Here is a 14,909-nt window from a genome sequence, read left to right as displayed (position 1 = left end):
CTAAAGGTCTCATGACTGGCTGTTATTCAATTTACCAACTACACAGCCTAGAAGACCAGCATGCCTTCAGGGTTCCAGGATTTCATGGGTTTGGAGGCAGGCAAACTGGAGGTCAGTGTCTCCGCAAGGAAATTGGTGTGTCGTGAGAGTTGGATGATCGAAAGGAACAAGCTGGCTGCTGGCTTTGTGCCCAAAGACCTGAGTTCATTGGGCACAGAGTTCAGAAAAAGTGATGCAACAGACTTTTAACATAGTAAATCACCGAGTTGTTTTTGATATGTTACCCTCTCGCTGTGAAATGTGGACACTTCTTTTTCCTTTATTAGGGAGAGAGAGAGCCTTTAGTATATTGAATTATCGGGTGAATGGGTAGTCCTTAAGGTACTGCAAGTCTGTGTCTTTATTGATGTTTTGCTAAACACTTGAGTGCTCGGTGGGAGGCGCTGACGTTTTTTTTGCTGGTGGTGGAGGGGGGATCGTTGTTTTGCTGCTGCTTATGCATGGGGGGGAGGTGGGGTGTCTTTGAGGTTCTAACATTTAACTGTCATTCATTCTTTGGGGCACTCCTTTGTTTTTGTGGGTGGTTGCAAAGAAAAAGAATTTCAGCATTTATATTGTATACATTTCTCTGACATTAAATGTGCCTTTGAAACCTTGGAATCTCAGGTAATATAAATATCCAGATCATGGAACCTTGTCAAAGGCCTTGCTAAAATCCACTTAGACAATGTCTAGCATTTTGCCTTATCAGTATTCTTCAAAAAATTCTAAGATGTGAAAGCCATGCTGACTAAACCTTACCAGACCTTGCCTTTCTAAATGCAGGCAGATCTATCCCTGGGAACCCTTTACCAACACTACGGTTTGTTTCTGTAGTTCCTTGGATGGTTCTTGCAACATCTGCCTAGTCTTTGCTCAGGAACTCCATCTTGCCATTGCAGTGACATTTGTTCTGACACTGGCATTTTATTCATACACCATACAACTCAAGTGAGATGTTGAGGCAGTGCATTGGCTTACCTTGTTACTGGTCTGAGAAATGCCAATGAGGAACAAGAGTTCCGCCAGGAACAAGCACAGGCACAAGTGGGTGTGGATGGTAGTCCGAGTGCCTTGAATTGCCCGACACACCAAGAAGGTGACAAATGAAATGAAAAGGCACACCAGTGAGATACTGATTCCAATGTATGAAATCAGGTTCAGGTTCAGGAGGTGCCAGGGATCCTGAAGGAACAGTAGGTGAAAATGTTAACCACTGATGATTAAAACTTAACATTAAAACAAAATAGATAATAGAAACCTGAAATAAAAACAGAAAATACTGGCACAGCAGGTCAGGAAACACACGTGAAGAGAGATGAAGTTTCAGGATGAAGACTTCTTGTCAGAATAATTCTGAACAAGCTTCTTTGACCTAACACGGATTCCTTTGTATGTAGGTAGTCTGATCTGTGTGCGTTTCCAGCAATTTTTTCTATAAAAATAGCAAAGGCTGGAATTACTTACAGGTTAGGCTGCACCTTTGGGAAAAGAGCCAGGTTTAATGGTTCAGACTGAAGACCTTGCATCAGAACTGCCTCTTTTTCAAGAGCAGTCCTTGATCTAACTTTGTTCTCTTCTTACTCCTGGTCAGACCTGCTGAGTGCTTCCAACATTTTGTGCTTTTTATTTCAGATTTTCAGCATCTGATCTCTAGATTTTTATTAACAGTAGGAAGCTTGGCAAAAAGCTCTTTGGCCCATTGAGTCCATGTCAGCCATTAGCTACTCAACACTAATCTCATTTTATTTTATTCTATTCACATTCCTATCAACTTCCTCCAGCTTATCTGCTGAGGTGGTCTATGTGCCTACGTCAGTAACTACTGGTGTGTCAACACCTCGGTAGTAACGGCCCAATGCTCACCTCATATGGAGCTTTTAATGGTAAAATGCCAGCCTTTCTACTTACTGAGGGAGCTCAGTGCCATAGTGATTATTACTGCTTACATCACCCCCAATGCTAGCGCTGGGGCAACACTATGGAACCATCTGCAAACTCAAAGCCGCTCACCCCATATTGCTAGTGACTTCAATAAAAACAGCTCTGCCAAAGTTCTACCAGCATGTCAACTTCACAACCAGAGGAGAGAGTATACCTGGTTTATACCAATGGTTATGGATCCTACAAGGCTGTGCCCTGCCCTCACCTCAGATACCTATCCATTTTGCTAATCCCTGCATGCAGACCACTGTTTAAATGAATCAAACCAGTTCACAGGAGGTCAGGACGTGACCAGATTGTGCCACCTCAGTGCTGCAGGACTGCTTTGAAAGCACGGACTGGTGCATATTAAGGGATGCAGCTGCCTACGATCATCACATAAGCATTGATGAGAGTGGTTAAATAGGGATGTGCATTGAGGAAATTACCACTGAGGACATTATACTGCTATGGCAGACCAGAAACTATGGCTGACTGCAAAGGTTCATGCATTGGCTTAGGGATTAGGATGTTGCTTTCAGAGCAGGGGGGACAGGATGATTCTAAAGTCAGCAAGAGCCATGCTCTCGCATGCCATCAGGATTGCAAAGCATGAAAAAACACAGAAAATCCACAGACCCTTTGTGATACCAGGGGCATCTGGCAAATGCATGTGTGGTGAACTACATATACCTGTCTGGACTGCTCCTGTGGCTCCTCCCACTGACCCCTGTATAAAGGCGATTGAGGCCTGAGCCCGGCCTCATTCTCCAGCATGTAGTGTTGTTCATTCTTCCAGTCAATAAAAGCCGATATCTCGCTTCTTATGTCTCAGAGTGAGTTATTGATGGTGTATCAGCATGTCAATAGAAAGTGACACCTTCCTTCCTGCCTTCAATGCACAATTTGATTAATTGAATGATGTAACATTGAGGAAAGTCCCTCGTCCTGAGGAACAGGCATCCTGTCTGGACATAGCCGAAGTGAGGAGGATCCTAGCCAGGGTAAACACACACAAAGCTGCAGAGCCAGCCAACATACCTGGTCAGATGCTGAGGGACTGTGAAGCATAGCTAACGGAGTCTTATCAGATATCTTTAATATCTCTCCAAAACAATCCACTGTTCCTGCCCAAGAGAGTGACAGTAACTGGTCCAAAGAATTACTGCCCAGTGACACTCACTTAAACAATCACAAAGGGTTTTTAGCAGCTGTAAAGGATCATATTAAGTCCCACCTTCCATCTACATTGGATCCTTTCCAGTGCACCTACCGCTCAAATTAATCCTCTGAGGATACCATAGCCTCGGCTCTCCACTCTGTCCTGCCTCATACACGATCCAGGATGCTGTTCACCTACTTCAGCTTGGCATTTAACATGATCATTCCTCAGAGGTTGCTCAGTAAACTGTTCTCATTGGGATTCAACATCCCTCTCTTTAACTGGATAATTGACTTCTTGATGGAAAATCCCCAGTCAGTTCAAGATGACAGCATCATAGAACCATAGAACATTACAGCACAGAAACAGGCCTTTTGGCCCTTCTTGGCTGTGCCGAACCATTTTTCTGCCTAGTCCCACTGATCTGCACCTGGGCCATATCCCTCCAAACCCCTCTCATCCATATACCTGTCCAGGATTTTCTTAAATGTCAAAAGTGAGCCCGCATTCACCACTTCATCTGGCAGCTCATTCCACACTCCCACCAATCTCTGCGTAAAGAAGCCCCCCAATGTTCCTTTAAACTTTTCCCCCTTCACCCTTAACCCATGAACTCTGGTTTTTTTCTCCCCTGGCCTCAGTGGAAAAAGCCTGCTTGCATTCACTCTATCTATACCCATTATAATTTTATACACCTCTATGAAATTACCCCTCATTCTTCTATGCTCCAGGGAGTAAAGTCCTATTCAACCTTTCTCTGTAACTCAGTTTCTCAAGTCCAGGCAACATCCTTGTAAACCTTCTCTGCACCCTTTCAACCTTATTAATATCCTTCCTGTAATTAGGTGACCAAAACTGCACACAATACTCCAAATTTGGTCTCACCAATGTCTTATACAACCTCACCATTACATTCCAACTCTTATACTCAGTACTTTGATTTATAAAGGCCAATGTACCAAAAGCTCTCCTTACAACCCTATCTACTTGTGACACCACTTTTAGGAAATTATGTACCTGTACTCCCAGATCCCTCTGTTCTACTGCACTCCTCAGTGTCCTACCATTTACCTTGTATGTTCTACCTTGGTTTGACCTTCCGAAGTGCAATACCTCACACTTCTCCGCATTAAACTCCATCTGCCATTTTTCAGCCCATTCCTCCAACTGGTCCAAATCCCTCTGCAAGCTTTGAAAACCTTCCTCACTGTCCACTACACCTCCAATCTTTGTATCATCAGCAAATTTACTGATCCAATTTGTCACATTATCATCCAGATCATTGATATAGATGACAAGTAACAATGAACCCAGCACTGATCCCTGTGGCACACCACTAGTCACAGGCCTCCACTCAGAGTAGCAATCCTCCACTACCACTCTCTGGCTTCTTCCATTGAGCCAATGTCTAATCCAATTTACTACCTCACCATGTATACCTAGCGACTGAATCTTCCTAACTAACCTCCCATGCAGGACCTTGTCAAAGGCCTTACTGAAGTCCATGTATACAACATCCACTGCCTTCTCTTCATCCACTTTCCTGGTAACTTCCTCGAAAAACTCTAATAGATTGGTTAAACATGACCTACCATGCACAAAGCCATGCTGACTTTTTCTAATAAGTCCCTGTCTATCCAAATACTTGTAGATCCTATCTATTAGTACTCCTTCCAATAATTTACCTACTACCGATGTCAAACTTACCGGCCTATAATTTCCTGGCTTACTTTCGAAGCCTTTTTTAAACAACGGAACTACATGAGCTATCCTCCAATCCTCCGGCACCTGACCCGTGGATATCGACATTTTAAATATTTCTGCCAAGGCCCCTGCAATTTCAACACTAGTCTCCTTCAAGGTCTGAGGGAATACCCTGTCAGGTCCTGGGGATTTATCTACTCTGATTTGCCTCAAGACAGCAAGCACCTCCTCCTCTTCAATCTGTATAAGTTCCATGACCTTCCTACTTGATTGCCTTGTTTCCATAGACTCCATTCCTATTTCCTTAGTAAATACAGATGCAAAAAACCCGTTTAATATCTTTCCCATTTCTTTTGGTTCCATACATAGCCGACCACTCTGATCTTCATAGGACCAATTTTATCCCTTACTATCCTTTTGCTCTTAACATACCTGTAGAAACTCTTAGGATTATCCTTCACCCTGACTGCCAAAGCAACCTCATGTCTTCTTTTAGCCCTCCTGATTTCTTTCTTAAGTATTTTCTTACTCTTTTTATACTCCTCAAGCATCTTATTTCCTCCCTGTTGCCTATACATGTAATACATCTCTCTCTTCTTCTTTATCAGAGTTCCAATATCCCTCGAGAACCAAGGTTCCTTATTCCTATTCATTTTGCCTTTAACCCTGACAGGACCATATAGACTCTGCACTCTCAAAATTTCTCCTTTGAAGGCCTCCCACTTACCAATCACATCTTTGCCAGAGAACAACCTGTCCCAATCTACGCTTTTTAGAACCTTTCTCATTTCTTCAAATTTGGCCTTTTTCCAGTTTAGAACTTCAACCAGAGGACCAGATCTATCTTTATCCATGATCAAGTTGAAACTAATGACGTTATGACCACTAGAACCAAAGCGTTCCCCTACACACACTTCCATCACCTGCCCTAACTCATTTTCTAATAGGAGATCTAATATTGCATCCTTCCTATTTGGTACATCTGTATATTGATTTAGAAAACTTTCCTGAACACATTTCACAAACTCTAACCCATCTAGACCTTTAACAGTATGGCAGTCCCAATCAATGTTGGAAAATTAAAATCCCCTACAATCACAACATTCTGTCTCCTGCAGTTGTCTGCTATCTCTCTGCAGATTTGCTCCTCCAATTCTCGCTGACTATTGGGTGGTCTATAATACAACCCTATTAATGTGGTCATACCTTTCTTGTTTCTCAGCTCCACCCATATGGCCTCAGTAGACAAGCCCTCTAATCTGTCCTGCCGAAGCACTGCTGTAATATTTTCCCTGACTAGCAAAGCCACCCCCCCCCCCCCCACCCTTCATCCCTCTGCCTCTATCACGTCTGAAGCATCGGAACCCTGGAACATTGAGCTGCCAGTCCTGTCCCTCCTGTAGCCAAGTTTCAGTAATGGCTACAATGTCATAATTCCACGTGTCAATCCAGGCCCTCAGCTCTTCTGCCTTTCCCACAATACTCCTCACATTGAAATATACACACCTCAGAAGATTATTACCACCACACACAACCTTACTATTTGTGACTTTGCATGAACTACTAACATCATTTATTTTTACCCCCATTCCACTATCTACTCTGGCACTCTGGTTCCCATCCCCCTGCAAACCTAGTTTAAACCCTCCCCAATAACACTAGCATCAATAACACTATCACCAACCATCATGTTGAGAATTGGTTCTCCCCAGGGCTCTGTGCTCATCTGACTCTTGGCTCACAACTGCACTGCCAGATCCAGCTTATAGGGCATCATCACGTTTTCCGATGATACTACTGAGGTTGGTCTCATCAGAAACAATGATGAGTTAGCATACAGAGGTAAGTAGGAGAGGATTGTCAAATGGTGTACGATCAACAACCTAAGTCTCAAAGTGGAAAAACAAAAGATATGATTGTGGAATTCAAGAAGGCACATGTTGGCCACTCTCAATTGCACATCAATGGCTCTGGCCTGGACAGAGTGAAGAGCACGATGTTTCTTGGTGTGCGCATAATGGATGATTTAACCTGGACCCATAACACCTCCTCACTAGACAAGAAGGCACAGCTGTATCTACACATTCAGAGGAGACTGAAGCATGTAAGGTGTCCTCGTCCCCATTCTATCAACTTTCGACATGAGCACTTTTGAGTGTGGCTTGGTCTGGCTGCAATGTAGAAGCTGCAAGGCATCAGACCTACAGAGGACAGTAAAACTGCTAAGAGGATCATTGGGGTCTCCCTCACCTCTATTTGTTATACTTACTGGAAATGTTGAGGGTGAAGAGTACAAAGCATTGTTGAGGATCTCTACCACCCATCCCACAATCTCTTTGATGCACTACCATCAGGAAGGAAGTACAGAAGCATCAGAATGGGTAACAGCTGTGAGACTATTGAATATCTTGACACCACTGAGGTCTTTTCACATGGGCAGTGAGCTGTTTACTGTTTACTGTGCCATTTACCTATGCTGTGCACTGCATGCATTTTGAATTGTATTTTAGTGACCTATTTATGGTAATACTTTGGTTTATGTACTGTATATGTGTTATGTGGGCACACTGTGGTCTGGAGAAACATTGTTTCATTCATTTGTATACATGTAAAGTCAGAGGACAGTAAATGTGCACTTAAATTTGAACTTCAATCACTGACCTACAAGCTTGGGGCAATTTACAGCAGCCAGTTAACCCATCAAACCACTTGCCATTGATATGTGTGAGGTGTTACGCCTGTGCCCCCTCCTTTTTGAGAATCGCAAGATCGCTATTAATGCAGGTCAGGAGACCCAGGAAATGAGAGAGAGATGTTTGGAATGTCTTGGCCCCTCGGCGATACAAAGCTACGGGAAACGGCCATTGTCTCTTGGAGACGGAATTGTGTATTGAGTACGGTGCTATTTATTTGAAGCCCTCAGGGAATGACCAAAAGTGGGCTGGTTGAGGGAAGGCATCCCTCCACCTTGATTGACATCTGAGACCCTGTGAGTCAGGATAAAAGAGGGTCTGGGGGAACAGCCCCTTCAGACGCACCAGAAGAAACGCTAGAAATCCTGTAACAGCATAATAGTGAAAGCCGGTGGAAAGTCCACGTGCGTCCTTTTCCATTTGCCTCGGAATTGGTGGGCCTTGCCACGGAAGAACGGCTTTAGCTACCACAAAGGAGAAATCAGCCCCAACGACTCTCGAAGGATTGACATCATAAAAGGAATGGGCAAGTTTTAAACTCTCTCTCTTGACTCCAACCTGCAGCCTGCAGCTTGAATGAACTTGAGTGACTTTTATATTTCCATCGGACAATACATTATCCCCTAGACAATGATAGAGCTATTTCTTATTGATTATTATTATACCCGCACTTTTAGATTTAGTATTGACGATGTATACTATCTGTATGTTTGCATCAATGTTATTTTTGTGTATTTTTATCAATAAATACTGTTAAAAATAGTACCGTCAGACTTCAACGGACCTCTCGATCTTTGCTGGTAAGTGACCCAGTTACGGGGTACGTAACAGAGGAAACCAGCATGTGGAAATCCAGGGTAATATATCCAGGTCTGGAATTGACAGAAAGTTAGGTGACCAAGTGGGCACATGAAGAGGAGGATATGGGCAGGAGAAATGAATTGGTATGGATTCAGCAGATGCATGTGATGTGGAAAATATGAGGTCATTCACTTCAGTAAACAAAACTACTATGCCACTCGATATTCAAGGTTGGACTAAGAGGCCGGGGCAGGAGACGGGTGCAGAGGACCAGTTGGCTCAGTTGTTCACTGAATGAGTTGATTCAAGGAGTTAAATGGTGGGAATACTTCTAACGTTTATTTTTGCTTAGATACTAAATAAGTATCAACACTTGAGGACAATCTGCAGGCAGCTTTATTCCCATTGGTGGTGCATGGACCTCTCCACTTGGATGCAGTGCATTGTACCTCTGTTTCGTAGAGTGCCATCAACACAGCGAAGCTGGTTAGGTGTTTACACTGGCATATGGTGTGTGTGGTGTTAGCCTTCAACAGAGCGCAGTCTTGATGTGACCAGTGGCTCCGACCCACTGTGTGGTTTAAGGCGATACATAGCACCTGAACTTGGGGTTTCTTCGCCTGGAGAAGGAGACAACAACAAACATTACTGACTGGTTTCGGCCAACAGAGAACTTCAGCACTTTTCCACACTTATAAGAAAACAGGAAATGATAATGGATTGGGTTATTATCATCTCAGATACAAAGACACAGCGAAAAAATATAGTGCATCTCTCACCAAACAAATAAAAACACACTGGAGCTCCCTCCACACAGTGAAAAACACACTGTAATTCCCTCCACACAGTGAAAACTACTGCAACTTCCTCCACACAGTGAAAAACACTGTAACTCCCTCCACACAGTGAAAACTACTGCAACTCCCTCCACACAGTGAAAAACACACTGTAACTCCTTCCACACAGTGAAAAACACACTGTAACTCCCTCCACACAGTGAAAACTACTGTAACTCCCTCCACATAGTGAAAACTACTGCAACTCCCTCCACACAGTGAAAACTACTGCAACTCCCTCCACACAGTGAAAAACACACTGTAACTCCCTCCACACAGTGAAAAACACTGTAACTCCCTCCACACAGTGAAAACTACTGCAACTCCCTCCACACAGTGAAAAACACACTGTAACTCCCTCCACACAGTGAAAAACACACTGTAACTCCCTCCACACAGTGAAAACTACTGTAACTCCCTCCACATAGTGAAAACTACTGCAACTCCCTCCACACAGTGAAAAACACACTGTAACTCCCTCCACACAGTGAAAAACACTGTAACTCCCTCCACACAGTGAAAAACACACTGTAACTCCCTCCACACAGTGAAAAACACACTGTAACTCCCTCCACAAAGTGAAAAACACTGTAACTCCCTCCACACAGTGAAAATCACTGGAACTCCCTCCACACAGTGAAAAACACTGGAACTCCCTCCACGCAGTGAAAAACACACTGTAACTCCCTCTACACAGTGAAAAACATATTGTATCTCCCTCCACACAGTGAAAACACATTGTAACTCCCTCCACACAGTGAAAAGCACACTGTAACTCCCTCCACACAGTGAAAAAAACTGGAACTCCCTCCACACAGTAAAAAACACACTGGAACTCCCTCCACACAGTGAAAAACACTGCAACTCCCTCCACAGTGCAAAGCACGCTTCAACTCCCTCCACACAGTGAAAAACACACTGTAACTCCCTCCACACAGTGAAAAACACACTGTAACTCCCTCCACACAGTGAAAACTACTGTAACTCCCTCCACATAGTGAAAACTACTGCAACTCCCTCCACACAGTGAAAAACACACTGTAACTCCCTCCACACAGTGAAAAACACACTGTAACTCCCTCCACACAGTGAAAAACACTGTAACTCCCTCCACAGTGCAAAGCACGCTTCAACTCCCTCCACACAGTGAAAAACACACTGTAATTCCCTCTACACAGTGAAAACACACTGTAACTCCCTCTACACAGTGAAAAACACACTGTAAATCCCTCCACACAGTGAAAAACACAGTGTATCTTCCCCCACTGCATCTTCCATCATTTAGATTCAGATTTCTGGATAACTGAGACCTCTTCTGGTGCAGGTGGGGTCTCTACAAAAGGGATAAGTTGTACTTGACTCTGAGGGGGACTAATATTCTTGTGGGCGAATTTACTAGAGCTGTTGTCAAAGTCAGCATGGTGTCTGTAAAGGGAAATCTTGCAGGTGGAATACCATTTTGGGATAATGGTATAAAGAACAATAGTACAGAGTATTATCTAACTGGGGAGAAGTTTCAAACATCAGAGGTACAGAGGGACTTAAGAGTCTTCGTGCAAGGCTCCCAGAAGGTTAATTTACAGGTTGTGGCTGTGTACAGAAGGCAAATGTAATGTTGGCATTTATTTCAAGGGGAATAGAATAAAAAAGCAAGGAGATAACGCTGAGCCTTTATAAGACACTAGTCAGACTGCACTGAGAGCATTGTCAAGAGTTTTGGGCCCCATTTCTCAGAAAGGATTGTGCTGTCATTGGATAGAGTCCACAGGAGGTTTACGAGGATGATTTTGTGAATGAAGCGTTAACATATGAGGAGTATTTGGCAGTTTTGGGCCTGTACTCACTGGAATTAAGGAGAATGCATGGGGATCTCATTGAAACCTACCGAATGTTGAAAGGACTAGACTGGGTGGATGTGGAGAAGATGCTTCCTATAGTCAGGGTTATTCAGATTTAGAGCGGACAGCCTCAAAATTGAGGGGTGCCCCTTTAGAACAGAGGGAAGGAGGTAAGAGAGTAGTAAACCTGTGGAATGCTCTGCCACAGACTACAGTGGAGGCTAAGCCTGCGTGTATACTTAAGGCAGAAGTTGATAGTTTCCTGATTGGTTAGGACATCAAAGGATATAGCAAGAAGGCAGGTGTATGGGGTTGAGTGGGATCTGGGATCAGCTATGATGGAATGGCAGAGCAGACTTGATGGGCTGAATGGCCGAGTTCTGTTCCTAAGTCTTATAGTCTTATGCAGTGATGTTACAGATCCAACTATGCAGCCACTGTTCTGCACCCAGTTCTTCTGTATCTCCCACCTCTCTGCATCTCTCAATGCTACACAGATTGTGCTGTGTCTCCACCAGGCTGTGACAGTACTATGCACTATGTGGTGACTGTGCTACACTATAACTGCACCTTCTGACACTCAGTGCAGGGTGCAGAATGCAACCTGAGGATCTTCTGGGAGGTCCTGACCTGTGATAAGTTCCTTGGCACGGCACTTGCTTGGGAAACTTCACTGACCTTTTTGTTCTGGAAGGTAATGTTGATAGGTTGGTCCAGTGCCTGATTGCTCTGATGGGTTGATGTTGCAGTCAGGACATGTGAGTTAAGCAGCAGTTCTTCCCCATGATTCACAGAGCTATTCAACACAACATCCATCTGGGAGAAGGCAATTAAAGCTACACCGACAACATCTGCCAAGAGAAACCCCGTAGTTTAGAACTGGGCACCACAGCAGACTGGAATTCTCAGCCTCCTCAGCCAGGGAAACCCACTGGACAGCATATGTCTCAGCCTCTTTTGCCACAGGAACCTACAGCCGCAGGGAAGCAGAGGTCTAAAGTTCCTTTGTACCACTGAGATGGTGCTGATTTGTCTCAGGGAATGTTTAAACATGTCAGAGCCATGATTTCACTGAGAGAGGGGACATAATTTCCAGTATTTTAATCAACATTGATTTCTGCATCAATAAGACCCTTTGGCCCACAATGTTGTGCTGAACCAATTAAATTAATAATCAAACGACCAACCTAACTAATCTCTTCTGCCTACACAATGTTTATATCCTTTCATTTTCTTCACATTAATGTGCCTATCTAAATGTCTTTTAAAAATCTCAAATGTACCAGCCTCTATCATTACCCCAGGCAATGCATTTCAGGCCAGCAGTTTCTGTGTAAAAAGCTTGCCCCTCACAAGTCCTTTGAAATTACTCCATCTCACCTTAAACGCATAACCTCTGATATGAGACATTTCAACCCTGAGAAAAATATATTGTCTGTCTACACTATCTATGCTTCTAATAATCTTATAAACCTCTATCAGATCTGCCCTCAGCCTCTGCCGCTCCAGAGAAAACAATCCAAGTTTGTTCAACCTCTAATCCAGACAGCATCCTGGTAATCCTCTTCTGCATCCTTGTCCAAAACCTCAAGATTCTTCATATAATGCCTGACCAGAACTCTATGCAATACTTCAGATGTGGCCTAACTAGAATTTTATAAAGCTACGACATAACTTCATGACTTTTGAATTCAGTGCTTCAACTAATAAAGGCCTTCCTAACCACCCTATCAACATGTCTAGCCACTTATAGGGAACTATAAATTTTGACCCCAAGATCCCTCTGCTCATCAACACTGTTAAGGGTCTTGCCATCTTGACATCTCTTTGTCAACGTTGGCTCTGTCTGAGGAATGAGGGAAGCTGATGATAAAGGTTGTTCTCAATGTCACCTGTCTTAGCTGTGCATCATACTGTGAGCAGCAGTTGATGTGGGTCTTACCAGGGTCTCCTCTGTCAGTGACTGACTGCCAGTGAATATCCAGCTGGTTCCCTTTTGCTGACAGTGTCACCGTTTCTGCAGCTGAAACATTGCGATTCCGCAGAACTTCCATTTCAACTTCTGGTGAGACAGAGAGAATAGATGATAAAGATGGGGAGAAAACACAGAATGAGGTGCGACGCCGTAGACACCAATCGAGGCCAGGGACATAGTGGCATGACACTGAGCTTCACATGCATTCGGGTTCTTTCTTGTCTGGGATCATCCACTTTTTATGCTGGTGTTTGAGACAAATAATGTTAATTCAGTCACGTATTCCAGCTTTCCTCACCTCTGAATTGGCCCTCGGGAAACATGAATTAGTTGCTAAGTATTTTTTGACCTGTGGAGACCTGATTGGGTGTGAAATTAAAGCATAATCTGTTCTCATCACATAGGTCCCAACACAGTATGTCTCTATCACCTTGGCCCCTCAGTCAGGGCTCTCTGTCCCCTTTCACCCTGACCCCACAGTCAGGGTTCCCTGTCCCCTTTCACCCTGACCCCACAGTCAGGGCTCCCTGTCCCCTTTCACCTTGACCACACAGTCAGGGCTCTCTGTCTCCTTTCACCCCACAATCAGGGTTCCCTGTCCCCTTTCACCCTGACCCCACAGTCAGGGCTCTCTGTCTCCTTTCACCCTGACCCCACAGTCAAGGCTCTCTGTCCCCTTTCACCCCACAGACAGGGCTCCCTGTCCTCTTTCACCTTGACCACACAGTCAGGGCTCTCTGTCCCCTTTCACCCCACAGTCAGGGCTCTCTGTCCCCTTTCACCCCACAGTCAGGGCTCCCTGTCCTCTTTCACCTTGACCACACAGTCAGGGCTCTCTGTCCCCTTTCACCCCACAGTCAGGGCTCCTTGTCCCCTTTCACCCCACAGTCTGGGCTTTCTGTCCCCTTTCACCCCACAGTCAGGGCTTTCTGTCCCGTTTCACCTTGACCACACAGTCAGGGCTCTCTGTCCCCTTTCACCCTGACCCCACAGTCAGGGCTCTCTGTCCCCTTTCACCTTGACCACACAGTCAGGGCTCTCTGTCCCCTTTCACCCCACAGTCAGGGCTCTCTGTCCCCTTTCACCTTGACCACACAGTCAGGGCTCTCTGTCTCCTTTCACCCCACAGTCAGGGCTCCCTGTCCCCTTTCACCCCACAGTCTGGGCTCCCTGTCCCCTTTCACCCTGACCCCACAGTCAGGGCTCTCTGTCCCCTTTCACCCTGACCCCACAGTCAGGGCTCCCTGTCCTCTTTCACCTTGACCACACAGTCAGGGCTCCCTGTCCCCTTTCACCCCACAGTCAGGGCTCCTTGCCCCCTTTCATCCCACAGTCAGGGCTCTCTGTCCCCTTTCACCCCACAGTCAGGGCTTTCTGTCCCCTTTCACCTTGACCACACAGTCAGGACTCTCTGTCTCCTTTCACCCCACAGTCAGGGCTCCCTGTCCCCTTTCACCCCACAGTCAGGGCTCCCTGTCCTCTTTCACCTTGACCACACAGTCAGGGCTCCCTGTCCCCTTTCACCCAACAGTCAGGGCTCTCTGTCCCCTTTCATCCCACAGTCAGGGCTCTCTGTCTCCTTTCACCCCACAGTCAGGGCTCTCTGTCCCCTTTCACCACACAGTCAGGGCTCTCTGTCTCCTTTCACCCTGACCCCACAGTCAGGGCTCCCTGTCCCCTTTCACCTTGACCACACAGTCAGGGCTCTCTGTCCCCTTTCACCCCACAGTCAGGGCTTTCTGTCCCGTTTCACCTTGACCCCACAGTCAGGGCTCCCTGTCCCCTTTCACCTTGACCACACAGTCAGGGCTCTCTGTCCCCTTTCACCCCACAGTCAGGGCTCCTTGTCCCCTTTCACCCCACAGTCTGGGCTTTCTGTCCCCTTTCACCCCACAGTCAGGGCTTTCTGTCCCATTTCACCTTGACCACACAGTCAGG

The 14,909-nt window shown here is 45.3% G+C and overlaps 1 protein-coding gene across 1 annotated transcript in view; it reads right to left on the bottom strand.

Annotated features, from left to right (window-relative positions):
• LOC140740070 (adhesion G protein-coupled receptor E3-like) overlaps window positions 1-14,909 on the bottom strand; it is a 161,218-nt gene that overhangs the window by 32,339 nt on the left and 113,970 nt on the right. The window contains exons 11-14 of the mRNA XM_073068936.1: window positions 12,939-13,058; window positions 11,675-11,847; window positions 8,772-8,942; window positions 1,021-1,224 (exon numbers count right to left, since the gene is read on the bottom strand). Coding sequence (XP_072925037.1) covers window positions 1,021-1,224; window positions 8,772-8,942; window positions 11,675-11,847; window positions 12,939-13,058 — 668 coding nt within the window. The remainder of the gene's footprint in view (window positions 1-1,020; window positions 1,225-8,771; window positions 8,943-11,674; window positions 11,848-12,938; window positions 13,059-14,909) is intronic.

The sequence above is a fragment of the Hemitrygon akajei genome, chromosome 16, assembly GCF_048418815.1.
Source record: "Hemitrygon akajei chromosome 16, sHemAka1.3, whole genome shotgun sequence".
Lineage (NCBI taxonomy): Eukaryota > Metazoa > Chordata > Chondrichthyes > Myliobatiformes > Dasyatidae > Hemitrygon > Hemitrygon akajei.
This window is presented reverse-complemented; position numbering and strand designations above follow the sequence as displayed.